The sequence below is a fragment of the Anopheles stephensi genome, chromosome 2 (genome assembly GCF_013141755.1).
Source record: "Anopheles stephensi strain Indian chromosome 2, UCI_ANSTEP_V1.0, whole genome shotgun sequence".
In the NCBI taxonomy this organism is placed as follows: domain Eukaryota; kingdom Metazoa; phylum Arthropoda; class Insecta; order Diptera; family Culicidae; genus Anopheles; species Anopheles stephensi.
In genome coordinates, this window is record NC_050202.1 from 59,503,030 (window position 1) to 59,516,556 (window position 13,527).

The 13,527-nt window shown below is 50.2% G+C and overlaps 4 protein-coding genes across 7 annotated transcripts; 3 read left to right on the forward strand and 1 right to left on the reverse strand.

Annotated features, from left to right (window-relative positions):
* Nucleotides 1–57: 57 nt before the first annotated feature.
* Nucleotides 58–3,411, reverse strand: LOC118506445 (RPII140-upstream gene protein). Its single transcript, XM_036043581.1, has 3 exons — nt 3,109–3,411; nt 2,784–3,038; nt 58–2,714 (listed from the first exon to the last, which is right to left on the reverse strand). The coding sequence occupies exons 1-3, from the start codon at nt 3,309–3,311 to the stop codon at nt 2,240–2,242; spliced, it is 933 nt and encodes a 310-aa protein (XP_035899474.1). The 5' UTR covers nt 3,312–3,411; the 3' UTR covers nt 58–2,239.
* Nucleotides 3,412–3,797: 386 nt separating this feature from the next.
* LOC118506447 (luciferin sulfotransferase) lies at nt 3,798–5,578 on the forward strand. Of its 2 annotated transcripts, XM_036043583.1 has the most exons (6): nt 3,798–4,188; nt 4,251–4,363; nt 4,448–4,569; nt 4,647–4,845; nt 4,919–5,045; nt 5,106–5,578. In XM_036043583.1, the coding sequence occupies exons 1-6, from the start codon at nt 4,092–4,094 to the stop codon at nt 5,492–5,494; spliced, it is 1,047 nt and encodes a 348-aa protein (XP_035899476.1). In that variant the 5' UTR covers nt 3,798–4,091; the 3' UTR covers nt 5,495–5,578. The 2 variants fall into 2 exon arrangements, with proteins under 2 accessions (XP_035899476.1, XP_035899477.1); XM_036043584.1 differs by lacking the exon at nt 3,798–4,188 and having other exon boundaries at nt 4,323–4,359.
* A 665-nt stretch (nt 5,579–6,243) lies between these two features.
* LOC118506448 (endoplasmin) lies at nt 6,244–9,637 on the forward strand. The gene is made up of 2 exons (XM_036043585.1): nt 6,244–6,464; nt 6,637–9,637. Exons 1-2 carry the CDS (start codon nt 6,419–6,421, stop codon nt 8,991–8,993), a joined length of 2,403 nt encoding a protein of 800 aa, XP_035899478.1. The 5' UTR covers nt 6,244–6,418; the 3' UTR covers nt 8,994–9,637.
* A 517-nt stretch (nt 9,638–10,154) lies between these two features.
* LOC118506449 (bifunctional purine biosynthesis protein ATIC) lies at nt 10,155–12,972 on the forward strand. 3 transcript variants are annotated; one of them, XM_036043588.1, is made up of 3 exons: nt 10,155–10,566; nt 10,958–11,065; nt 11,139–12,972. In XM_036043588.1, exons 2-3 carry the CDS (start codon nt 11,047–11,049, stop codon nt 12,890–12,892), a joined length of 1,773 nt encoding a protein of 590 aa, XP_035899481.1. In that variant the 5' UTR covers nt 10,155–10,566; nt 10,958–11,046; the 3' UTR covers nt 12,893–12,972. The 3 variants fall into 3 exon arrangements, with proteins under 3 accessions (XP_035899481.1, XP_035899480.1, XP_035899479.1); XM_036043587.1 differs by having other exon boundaries at nt 10,178–10,518; XM_036043586.1 differs by having other exon boundaries at nt 10,246–10,404.
* Nucleotides 12,973–13,527: the final 555 nt, after the last annotated feature.

Below are 13,527 nucleotides of genomic sequence, written 5' to 3' on the forward strand. Positions count from 1 at the left end.
TTGTTTTTTCGTTTAATTTTGTTTGTCCTTAGTTCCATGTGTGTGTGTTCCCCCCCGTTTTTTTTTTGTTTTTTTTTGCTAGCTCCTGTTCCTTTCCCCTTTTTTGTTTTAATTTTTGCCTTGTTTGATAATGTTTAATGATGTGTATATGTGGTTGTCAGTAATATGTAGTAAGGGCACCTATGGACTCTAATGGAAAGCAAGTACGAATTGCGTGATAGTGGGTAGGTAGGGTGACGTGAGACGAGCTAACAAAACCCGGTCGTTAAAACAGAGAGAGAGAGAGAGAGATATCGTGTGATATAGTGGTGTGACTGAGAGATTTTTTAATAATGCTGAATGAATGGTGTACAGTACCGGCCGGCCAGCATTAGGCTGCGTGGTAGAATTAATATCGGCAAGCGTAACGAATCAATTCGGAAGCAGGGTAAAGCAAATCGAACCATCGACCAACGTTCAGACACTCATTTTTTTTCGGCGAGTCCTCAGGGTGAGTCATTGGAACATTTTACCCAGTATGGTAAAGGAATTACGGGCGGGGAGTGATAAGAGCTGTCCCGGTCCGTGTGATCGGATACCGCATTAACACGACACAGCTTTTCCAGCAGGATTCATTCTGACACAAGTTTCCTTTTTAATGGGGAAAAGGCGTGTAGTCGTCGGTGGAGCGCGTGAGCTGATCGGACAGCTTTTCACTTTGTCAGAATGCATTTCTTTTGGAAGGCTTTATAACAATTTTCCTTCTCACTATACATGAGTCATACGACTCTTTTCACGGATCATCGTGAGTGCAACGGATTCGGGTCGACTCGTAGCGATTCCGGGACGATCCATGGATTAGACCGAACTCGCTGCACCCACGGGTCGACCCGAACTCATTGGAACATGGAAAACTGCCCGCACGATTCCGGGTCGCTTGCTGATGGCTCCGACCTGGTAGGTTCGGGTCGACCCACCCATCACTACTCAACATACACCCATCATCTACATACACACATGCTCAAATGGAGAATACGAAGCAATATCAATTTTAGTTTGAACCCCCTGAACACAACAGATCTTCGTGGTGCTTCTCCTACATACGGGGCTCATTCATTCATCCCTTCATACGCCTTGGATGCGCTTCTCAACCCATTTCATTCTCGTTCCCCTCCACCCCTTCGCCCCAACTTAACCCACCTTTTCATCATCGTTAGGCTCGTCGTCGTTAGAAGAAAAGAAGTAAAGCAAAGCGCGGCTTTTGTTTTTATGTTAAATTTTCGTTTCATTTTAATTTCGGTAGTAGTGTAGTGTAGGTGTGTGTGTGTGTGTGTGTTGTGCTGTATCCCTTTCATTGTGCGTACATCCGTTCATCTGGATTTGCGTTTTAAAATGTTTCAACCGCAATAGAGAGTTACAAAAACACATCCACACATCCATACATCCAAACACACACAGACACACACACACACATCTTTACCTATATGTAGATAGATTTTTTTTTAAATAATTTTATTATGTTGTACGTTAATAAAACCGAAAAGTAACCGTTGAGTTTATTGTCTCAACCCAACCCCGTGTTGTGTGTGTGTGTGTGTGCGTGACCTTAACACCGTTGTCCGCCAGTGGTTACCGTTCGATCGATGCGCCGGGGATGCAGTAAAGAAAAAAACCATGACATACTACTACTTTCTTTCCGTTGCTATAGCGTTTGCCTCGTTTGAATGATCCCGTTTTCCATTTTCTTTTTCCTTTCCCTTCCAAAAACCTTCACCCTTCTCCTTCCCCCAACCACAGATGGGTGCGGTGCGGCCGTTTTGCTTCAGCTACGCCTTAAGCACGAGCAGCAGCAAGCCAAAAAGAAGCTAATGAAATCCAAATCCTTGCCCGACATGAAGACAATAAGTTAGCTGCTGTAAGGAAGGAAACATCTTTCCCCCCTCCGGGAAAAAGGGAGCTTTTCTTTGTAGGCCGGCGTACCTTCTGTTGTTTCGCCTTACACAAACACATCACACAACACGTCATCCTTCCCTGGCACCACTGTCGTTTGCGCCCTTATTTGGAGACGAGAAGGTAATATCTTTTTGTTTTGTTGTTGCGTGAGTGCGTGTATCTTCTTTCCGTTTGAAAATAAACTTCTACTTCTGATATTTCTTCTGTACTATCTCCTCTCATCCCAAAAAACAAGTGGTGTTTTTCTTTACATTACATGAAGAAAGAAAACACGTACGCTGGTAGCTTTTTACTATTTTCCCCCCTTCTATTTCGCCTTCACTTCCGCCTTCACTTCCGCCTTCGCTTCCGCCTGTTCTTCCTGTTCCAGCTTCTTCATGAGCGTTTCCCGCTCGACCGCTAGCTGAATTTTTCGCTTTTCCGCTTCGATCGCCTCGAGATCGATGTTGGCGGTGCCAAACTTGCTGTGGTGATGCTTCAGCAGCGGTTCCTCCTCCACATCGGCTTGCGTTTTAATCGATTCGCGTATGACCTGTTCACGGTTCGTGTGCCATTTGTACTGCCAGAATCGTACCTCCTCCATCGTGGTACCGGTCGCACGCATTATGCCCAGCGATAGGCCACCGGCTAGCCCACCGAGCACCAGCCCTACCAGCCCACCGGAAGCCATCCCGCGAAGGCCCATGCTAAATTTGTACATTGCACCGGTGATGCTCCCGGCAGCCATGTACTCGTACAGCGAGGACTTTCCACGGTACACCGAAACCATCGTCTGAATGCCACTGGGGAAGGGTGCAAACGTTAGTGGAAATGCAAACGGGCTAGCAATGAAGGGGACCCCCGGTACTTACACGTAGCTGGTGGTAAAGAGCGCCAAACGCCAACCCCATCGAAATGCACCCTTGGCAAAGTTAAGCGTCACCTGGTCCTGCAGTTTTTTCTTCGCCTCGAAGCTCGACTGAAACGCCGTTGCCTGGTTACGCTCGAGAAAGTTCATGTACGCGACGCGTGAATTAACGAACCCACCGTAGCAAGCGCCGAACAGAAAGCCAAGAAAGCCGGCCTGATAGATGGAGTTTAGTTCGCTCGAAACACGTCCGAATTCACTGGAAGCAAACGCGTCCGAGGAAAGGGATTACCAGCACGGGTAGGTATTTGGTGCGGGAGCTTACTTACTCAATCGAAAACATCATTTGTATCCGCTCCATGCCGGTTTGTTTATCACCGGGCGCCTCCTCGTACATGCTCTGTACGGTTTTGGTGTCGATTTTAATCTGATCATGATTGTTTTCGATAAATGGGAACAGTCCAGCCGATACGATACCACCCGGCACGCAAAGTTTGCGGACCGTGCACCACAGCACCATCCTCGATTGCATGGCCGCCCGAAACACAGCAAAACGGAACCGAATCACTACCGTGGAATAGTTTGCATAACTACGGGTTGGAGCGTGTTTTTTTTTCTCAGAGTAATTTTGACAGTCAGCTGTTGTGACGTACCGCTGTAAGCATGGAGTTGTTTGTGTTGGTGTAGCAAGGTGTATCGCATCGACAACCGCTGTAAGGAAACGTGCTTTTTGAATCCAGATGATCAATATGGAGTTTTTTATGTTTTAATGTATTTTTGTACAATTTTTCGATTGAACTAAAATTCAATCGGCATTGTACTTCAGGTTGCAAAGAGATCCATTCCCTCTACAATTCACTTTCCCCTTCATAAAAAAGCCCTTTTTCCGTTTAACAAATCTACAAAGAAAAGAAACGGAAGTCAGTGTGGTCGCAAGAAAAATTGCTTTTCGGTCGAATGATAGGCGGAAGCTGCATCCGATCGTGCGCCCTGTACATCCAATATTCAATTCGATTTCATCTTTCGCGGGGTATAGCATAAAAACCATACCACAGACACGAGCATTATAATTTTGTGGTAGGAATGCTCTCTCTTTCCCTGAAGTTGGACACTTCCAACGGCACCCAAAACTTCGCTCGGTCGGAACTGTGTCAACAAGAAACTTTCTCCCCGGTACCAAAGTGTGATCGCGAGCCCCCCCCCCCGGTGTGCACCTCTGTCTGGTCAGCATATTTTGGCCGAATGACGGTGATGATTGTTGTTAGCGGCGCCCCGTTCAGTTCAGTTTCGTTTTCGCTTTCCTTGTCGGTGGATGTTTAAATCAGCTTCCGCGGAGGAGATGTCTTTCCCGTACAGTATAGACTTTGTGGAGCCTGAGCAGAACGAACAGTTGCTGAAAGATTTCCATGGTACTTAACGCTTTCCGCGCGGAGTTGAGATGTTTAAAACATTTTCCCTCTTTTTTTTTTAGGTGAACGCACCGGATTCGTGCAAGTGGGTGAGAAGCGATGGTTTTTCCCGTCCCGTTTTAAGCAGTATGCGGAATATCTGTACTCGTTCGAAGCCCGAGAAGACGATACGTGGGTAATGAAAGTGTTGATGTGATGTAGTCGAAGTGCGTTCGAAACAAAGAGGCAGAGCCGTTAAAAAGTGCATCCTTATCCGCAGATCGTCACCTATCCACGATCGGGCACAACGTGGTCCCAGGAGATGGTTTGGTTGATATGCAACGAGCTTGACTTTGACACCGCCAAAAGCATACCGTTGACGCAGCGATTTCCCTTTTTCGAGTACGTGCAGATGGTTTTGCAGATGAGTGCAGCATGTTTATCAAAAAAAAGTAATTAACCATTATTTATCACCACAGATTCCACCTGTTTGTGCACGATGAGGTGAAGGCAGAATTTTTGAAGGAAAACGAACACGACGAGGAAAGCGTGAAGTTTATCGAGCAGCTCTCCCAACCCGTCGGTGTGAAGCTGTCGGAAATGCAGACTCCTCGCTACATCAAGACGCATCTGCCCATTTCGCTACTGCCGCCGAGTGTGTTTGAGAAGAAAGCGAAGGTAGGGAAAGTGGGCGCAACAAAGGTGGCAAAAGGTATGCAAATGATGCAATTTGTGTCTCCCTCTTGCGCAGATCATCTACGTTGCCCGGAACCCGTCCGATGTGGTTGTGTCCTACTACCATCTGAACCGTCTGTACCGGACCCAGGGATACGTTGGTGATTTCGAAACATTCTACAACTATTTCGAGCGGGATTTGAGTAAGTTTGTCCGTGCGCGCGCGTATGTTTTTTGGTGTGAATGAATTAATCCGTTTTTAGCTCCCTGGTCACCGTACTGGGCCCACATCAAGGAAGGTTGGGCCGAGAAGGACCGTGAAAATGTACTCTTTATGTACTACGAAGACATGAAACGGAATCTGCCCGATACCATCCGGAAGACGGCCTCCTTCCTGGGTAAAGCGTTCACCGACGAGCAGATCGAAACCATGTGCACCCATCTGGACATTCGGAACTTCCGGCACAACAAATCGGTCACGTGCGAGGAGCTAAAGACGGTCGGCATTCTGAACGGGGGCGAACAGGGATTCGTACGCAATGGGCAGGTGCGGGGCAATGCGGAAGAGATGACGGAGGACATAAGGCGGCGGATTAACGAGTGGACCGAGCGAAATTTGGACGGAACCGATATTAAGTTCCCGGACTGTTAATGGGCCCGAGCCGTTAACAACTAGCAGGTTGTGGGGGGTTCTACGTTGGCAATTATTTTTAAAAGTTTGAGAAAAATATAAACCCTTGAAGTGAATAACAGTTTTAAAAGCGTAAAATGTATCCTGATTTGGAGAAAATGATGCAAATTACACACCCTTTTTTCGAGTGAAACGGATTTGAAAAAATGGAACAGAAATTAAGCGTTTCTTAAGCGTTTCGAGTGAGCTTTTCAGTTGACATTTGGTCGAATCGGCAGTTAAGTGACGCTTTCATATTTAAGGTTGAAACGAAAAGTCACTTCCAAACGAGCATAAAGTTTGATTTTGTGCATATTGCATTTCCATTGTTTTTGGGTTTTTTTAAATAGATGTGTTGTGTTAAATATTGTCAAAAGTGTGCTCAAGTATTGCTCAGCAGCGAATTACAATTACAAATAAACTTAGAGCGTATTCCAATTAGGGATTAAATTCACGCCTCACGAGATAAATATGCAAAACGCCGACTCGCTTCCATCTTGCTCGTTGTAGAGGCACCCCTATCGCTAGAAGCCTGATTTGGACCAATCAGCGATCGCCAAATATTCTTGAAAGCACCACGTAAGAAGGTCGCTCCATACGAAACACTGCAAAAGCACCGGCCACTGTGACGTCATGCATAGCAACGCGTGTGAATGAACGGAGCGGCATGATGCACGGTACGCACCCTTTGCCGTAGGTTCGACTTTGACCGACGGCTTGGTTGCTGGTTTATTTGACAGCGGCTTTCCGTACCGCACGGTGTATTCGTTTGTTAACCGTCGATAGGTAAGCGGCCCGATCCGTGACTCTCGTACTTCCTTTGCCGACAGCGATTTTCCATTCTCTGTCGATACGCGGTGGGTGTGATTGTGTTCTATAAAGTTGTGTCTGTAAAACGGTGCCACTATGAAGTACTTGCTACTTCTAGTACTGGGTGTGTTCCTAGTTTCGGGTAAGTGTACGCGATGCTACACCGTTTCATCGCCATCAGGGGGGTGGTGTACGTGGCCAAATGGAACCTTCGAGATGTCACAATCTCCCAAGCCCCGGCGCCATCCATATCCTCCTCTTCGTTCGTGTTGACGTGGTTCATCTACATGGGGAATTCCCAATCCAATTTGCAGGAATTCATCATGTGCGTGCGGAAGCCGATAACGATGACGACGACACACTGCCAATGGTGGACAACAATCTCGGTGCCTCGAAGGAAGGTTCGCGAACCGATGCGGAGGCGGTCAAGCGGGAGGAGGAAGCGATCAAGCTGGACGGTCTGAACGTGGCCCAGATGAAGGAGCTGCGGGAAAAGTCGGAAAAGTTCACGTTCCAGGCGGAGGTGAACCGCATGATGAAGCTCATCATTAACTCGCTGTACCGCAACAAGGAAATCTTCCTGCGTGAGTTGATCTCGAACGCGTCGGACGCGCTGGACAAGATTCGCCTGCTGTCGCTCACCGATCCGTCCGTGCTGGACAGCAACCGCAATCTGGAGGTGAAGATTAAGGCCGACAAGGAGGGCAAGGTGCTGCACATCATCGACACCGGTATCGGTATGACGAAGCAGGATCTGGTGAACAATTTGGGCACGATCGCCAAATCCGGCACGGCCGACTTCCTGTCCAAGATGCAGGAGAAGGACAAGGCGGACGGGCAGGACGTGAACGACATGATTGGCCAGTTCGGTGTCGGTTTCTATTCGGCGTTCCTCGTCGCGGACCGTGTCGTGGTGACGACGAAGCACAACGACGACCACCAGTACATTTGGGAGTCGGATGCGGCCAGCTTTAGCATTGTGGAGGATCCGCGCGGCAACACGCTGGAGCGTGGTTCCCAGATCTCGCTGCACCTGAAGGAGGAAGCGCTCGACTTCCTGGAGGACGACACGGTCAAGCAGCTGATCAAGAAGTACTCGCAGTTCATCAACTTCCCGATCTACATGTGGACGAGCAAGGAGGTGGAGGAGGAGGTGGCCGTCGAGGAGGAAACCACCGAGAAGCCGGTCGATGCGAAGGAGGACAGCACGGACGAGGAGGAGGACGTGAAGGTCGAGGAGGAGGAGCCGACCGACAGCGACAAGCCGAAGACGAAGAAGGTGAAGAAGACGGTCTGGAACTGGGAGATCATGAACGACAGCAAACCGATCTGGACGCGCAAGGTGAGCGAAGTGACGGAGGAAGAGTACACCGAGTTCTACAAGAGCCTCACGAAGGACACCTCGGAACCGCTCACGCAAACGCACTTCATCGCGGAAGGAGAGGTGACGTTCAAGTCGCTGCTGTACGTGCCGAAGGTACAACCGTCCGAAAGCTTCAACAAGTACGGCACGAAGGCGGACAACATCAAGCTGTACGTGCGCCGCGTGTTCATTACGGACGAGTTCAACGACATGATGCCCAACTATCTGAACTTTATCCGCGGTGTGGTCGATTCCGACGATCTCCCGCTGAACGTGTCGCGTGAAACGCTCCAGCAGCACAAACTGATCAAGGTGATCAAGAAGAAGCTGGTCCGCAAGGCGCTCGACATGATCAAGAAGATCGACAAGGAGCAGTACGAGAAGTTCTGGAAGGAGTACTCCACCAACATCAAGCTCGGCATCATGGAGGACCCCAGCAACCGGTCCCGGCTGGCCAAGCTGCTCCGCTTCCAGTCGTCCTCGACCAAGAACAAGGAGTACACCAGCCTGTCCGACTATGTCGCACGCATGAAGCCCAAGCAGGACAACATCTACTTCATCGCCGGTCCGAACCGTGCCGAGATTGAAAAGTCTCCGTTCGTGGAGCGGCTTCTGTCGCGCGGCTACGAAGTCCTGTTCCTGGTGGAAGCCGTCGATGAGTACAGCATCTCGGCACTGCCCGAGTTTGACGGCAAGCGGTTCCAGAACGTCGCCAAGGAAGGCTTCACGCTGAACGAATCGGAAGAATCGAAGGCACGGTTCGAAGAGCTGAAGACCGAGTACGAACCCCTGCTCAAGTGGTTGAACGATGTGGCGCTCAAGGACAAAATTGCCAAGGCTCAGCTGTCGGAACGATTGGCCAATTCCCCCTGTGCACTGGTCGCCTCGATGTTTGGCTGGACCGGCAACATGGAACGGTTGGCACTGGCCAATGCGCACCAGAAAACGGACGATCCGCAGCGCCACTACTATCTGAACCAGAAGAAAACGCTCGAAATCAATCCGCGCCATCCGCTGATGCGTGAGCTGCTGCGCCGCGTCGAGGTCGATACGGACGATCTGGTGGCGAAGGATATGGCGGTGCTGATGTTCAACACGGCCACGCTGCGATCGGGCTTCCAGCTGCCGGAAACGGCCGACTTTGCCGACAGTATCGAGCGTATGATGCGCCAAACGCTGGGTGTTTCGCTGGACGAGAAACCCGAGCAGGAGGAGTTTGTGGACGAACCGGCGGACGAGGCGGGCGCGGGTGGAGACGAGGAAGAGGAAGCGATCGATGCGGACGGCGAAGAGCATGACGAGCTGTAAATCGGAAGAAGCCTCCGGACCCGAAACCGGAACTGCGCCGCATCGTTTTGCATGACTGAGATGATTGTATGGCTGGGTATGGGTGTATTCTATTGTATGTAAGTGATACAAAGGCGCATGAGTATGTGTGTGAGTGCGTGTGAACTGTAATGTAAGGATTCTAGTGGTAGCGCAGGGCAAAGGACTATGAAGGACTGATATGAAACAACACAACACGTTCAAATCGGGCACCACAGCGATGCAGCTAGCCGATGATATGGTCAGTGGGACAAATTTTATTGTCCATAGGTAGAGAGGTGCCCGAAAACAGGCAAAGCAAACGAACACTGGCGAAAGTCGTAAACACTCCTTACTATATTACGTTTAAGTGTAACTAGTTCCCCGTTGCTTCCCTCCATTAGTTTTTCCTCAATGTTTGCTTTCGTACGATGAAAAGTGCAATTCAAATCTGCACTGCATTTACGTTCGAAAGTGTATCTGTGCGTGTGTGTGTATATGGACAAAAGACTATTGAAAGATATTTCCCATCTTTTGTTTTTGCGATTCCCACGAACAACAAATCTTACAAGCGAGTAATAGTGTATTGATAAAACAACAACCGAGAAGCGAGACAAGCGTAAATAAAACTATCGTCAAAAATGTAACAATTCTTGATAAACTTTTTTTTACAGGTTAAGGGCCAATTGTACAGGGCTCTCCCAAGTGGATTTTTTTTATAGCGAAAAGGCTTTCTAGAGATGTCCTTAAAATCGGTGGACCTTCTGGTAGACGAATTAACACCATAACTGCGTCTCATCTTGGGTCAATCACGTTCGTTGGTGTTCGTGTGGTTGGCTTAGAAAATAACTTGGGAGAGGACATACAGCCCTAACTTCGTTCCTGTTAGATGCTTCCTCAGGTGAAATAGAAACTCGGAGTGTAATTTACAATACTGTTCAACAAACAGCAACGATTCATTTCACGTGCGTTACCTTAGCAACCATTCCCTTTCCGCAAGCAACACCACGTGGTTGCATACTGTCAAGCGCCGAAGGAACATAATTTAATTGTGAGCCAACAAAACAAAAAAACCAAAAACCGGTATTCAGAACACAATGTGCGTGTTATGTTGTACGTATGTGGGCCCTTTGTTGTCGAGATTCTTTATCGTCCGGCCGGTTTCAAATTCATCTCACTACCACACTAAACAACCCAACGCGAGCGCTCGCGCGTAAAATGAGTGATCCCGTGCGGAATAGAAAGAGATGGCGATAGCGAATGCCATCCTGTACCTTCTCTAATTCGTCACCATCGATCATCGTGCAGCCTCTTAACAAACGTAAATTAACCTCTCCAAGCTCCAATCAATTCTGGCGCCCGCCTGGATCCATGTGCTGGAGACGTTCTTCCGTTGCATTCTTTGCCGGATGGTGTGAGTAGCAAGTCGTGTGTGTGGTTTTTTTTCCTAATTTGCCGACCATTCTGGTGAGCCTATCCTTTGCATTTATCGTGTGTGATCTTCCATTAAAAAAGCCATCTGAAACGAGTGAGTAAAACGATAAGCCCCAAAGCCGGTAGAGATCGGGTGATCTGTGTAAGTAGTACGTCCTTGTTTGTTGAGAAAAGCGTGATCCGCTGTGTGTGTGTGTGTTTTTACAACAAACAATCCCTAACCTCCAAAATTGACCTTCCGTGAGGCGGTTCCGCTAGCATTCTATCACCGTATCGGCACTATCGCCTGCGGAACTAGCCTCTCCGCAGGAGTGATGGATTGGCACCACCTGCTCTCGCTCTTTCCTCCGGCAAGGACGGAAAGACTCCGTTGGTAACGAAGTCTCCCTTTACACCTTCCCCCCTGCCCTTAACACCCCACAACAACGAGGGCGCCTTATCAGCGCCCCGAGGAATGTTTGTTGTTATTGTACAGCCCCCGGATCATATGCTATCGATCGCGTTCTGTACGGTGCTTTCGATTCATTTTCTAGCGCTCCGTTTGTGGCCCTTGGAGAACAGTCTACGCGTGACTTCGGTAGTGAAAGGTTTGAAACGACGGAACAGCACCACCACAACCACCATGGCTAGTGGAAAGATTGGTAAGTGTGATTGTTTGTTGCTGTCTCCCATTCGGCTCGATCGACTGACACTAATTTAACTCAATTCACCCAGCGCTCGTAAGTGTGTCGGACAAGTCCGGGCTGGTGGAGTTTGCCAAGGGGTTGAACGAGCTCGGCCTGAAGCTGGTGGCTAGCGGTGGCACCGCGAAAGCGATCCGTGACCAAGGTCTGCCGGTGCGTGATGTTTCCGACATTACCGGAGCGCCCGAGATGCTGGGCGGCCGGGTGAAAACCCTGCACCCCGCCGTGCATGCCGGTATTTTGGCGCGTATGACCGAATCCGACCAGCGGGACATGCGTCAGCAAAGCTACGAGCTAGCGCAGATCGTCGTGTGCAATCTGTACCCGTTCGGGTTAACCATCTCCAAGCCGGATGTGACGATTGCGGATGCGGTGGAAAACATCGACATCGGTGGAGTGACGTTGCTGCGCGCTGCGGCCAAAAATCATCAGCGTGTTACGGTGCTGTGCGATCCGAAGGATTACGGGAAGGTGTTGGATGAGATCCGGCAGCACGGAGATACGACACCGGCCACGCGGCAGGTGTTGGCGCTGAAAGCGTTCACACACACCGCCGAATACGATGCGATCATTTCGGACTACTTCCGCAAGCAGTACTCGGCCGGTGTGTCGCAGCTGAACCTGCGCTACGGCATGAACCCGCACCAGAAACCGGCCCAGATCTTCACCATGCTGGAACGGTTGCCGCTGAAGGTGGTTAATGCGGCACCGGGCTTTATCAATCTGTGCGACGCACTGAACGGTTGGCAGCTGGTGCGGGAGCTGAAGCGAGCGCTCGGGCTACCGGCCGCTACCAGCTTCAAGCACGTGTCACCGGCCGGTGCCGCGGTCGGTGTGCCGCTCACCCTCGACCAGGCCAAACTCTGCATGGTGGACGATATTTACGACAGTCTAACGCCGCTCGCCACGGCCTATGCGCGGGCCCGCGGTGCCGACCGTATGTCGTCGTTCGGTGACTTTGTCGCGCTGTCCGATACGTGCGATCTGGCCACGGCCAAAATTATCTCGCGCGAAGTGTCGGACGGTATCATCGCACCGGGCTACACGGAGGAAGCGCTCGAGGTGCTGCGCAAAAAGAAGAACGGCTCGTACTGTGTGCTGCAGATCGATCCCACGTACGAACCGGGTCCGGTCGAGCGCAAAACCCTGTTCGGACTGCAGCTCGAACAGCGCCGTAACGATGCGGACATTAACAAGGCACTGTTTACGAACGTCGTCACGAAGAACAAAGCACTGCCGGAGGGTGCAGTGCGCGATCTGATCGTGGCCACGATCGCGCTCAAGTACACGCAGAGCAATTCCGTGTGCTACGCCAAGGACGGACAGGTGGTGGGCATTGGGGCCGGTCAGCAGTCGCGCATCCACTGTACCCGACTGGCGGGTGATAAGGCCGACAATTGGTGGCTGCGGCAGCATCCGCGCGTTACCGGCATGCAGTTCCGGAAGGGTGTAAAGCGGGCGGAAATTTCGAACGCCATCGACAACTACGTCAATGGGACGGTCGGTAAGGATATGCCGGTGGCGCAGTTCGAAGCGATGCTGGAGACGGTACCGGCACCGCTGACGGCGACCGATAAGGAGCAGTGGACCCGACAGCTGACGGGCGTTTCGCTCGGCTCGGATGCGTTCTTCCCCTTCCGGGACAATGTGGATCGGGCGAAGCTGAGCGGCGTGTCGTACATTGCGAGCCCGGCCGGTTCGACCAACGATGCGGGTGTGATCGACGCATGCAACGAGCACGGTATCGTGATGGTCCACACAAATCTGCGACTGTTCCACCATTAAAAAGTACTCACATTTAAAGTAGATTTTTAAAATCATTTCTAAAGAGAGGAAGAATAAAGAAAGAAGTTTGAAACACATAGGATAATGGATTGAAAAAAAACAGGGTTCTTACGTGAAGGGGGACAATTTTCCCGTCCGCAGAAATTCCGCGTCACGGACGTTACGGATGCTGTTGTTGTTGCCACTTTCGCTTTTGCCAAATCATCACCCGGCTATTGCTAGGCAGCGCCTACTACGACCTTATCAACCGATCATCGTCTGCTGACTGGGGCTAGCAACGCCCAAGATTGAACCGGACGACATTATCAATCTGTGACGTGCTTCTGTGGTGCAGTTGTTGACCGAAAGGTTTGCAATTCTGTACCGTTTTCTCCGAGCCAGTTTCCCGGTTGCCGGTCGGTGCAGGGACCGAATGCGCCCTGAGGTATCATATTACACAAAACCACAACCCGGGGGGACCCCGGACTAGCTGTAGTCTACGGCAGTGGTTAGCAAACGTAAGTATTTGAATAGCTGTGTGGAATTTGCCAGCAACTTTCAGATGGTTCTTTTGAACAAAAATATGAAGAAACTGTATTTATGAGCTACGCTGCGTCTTTAGTACGATCCTTACTTTATATAATATCCGAAGCAGT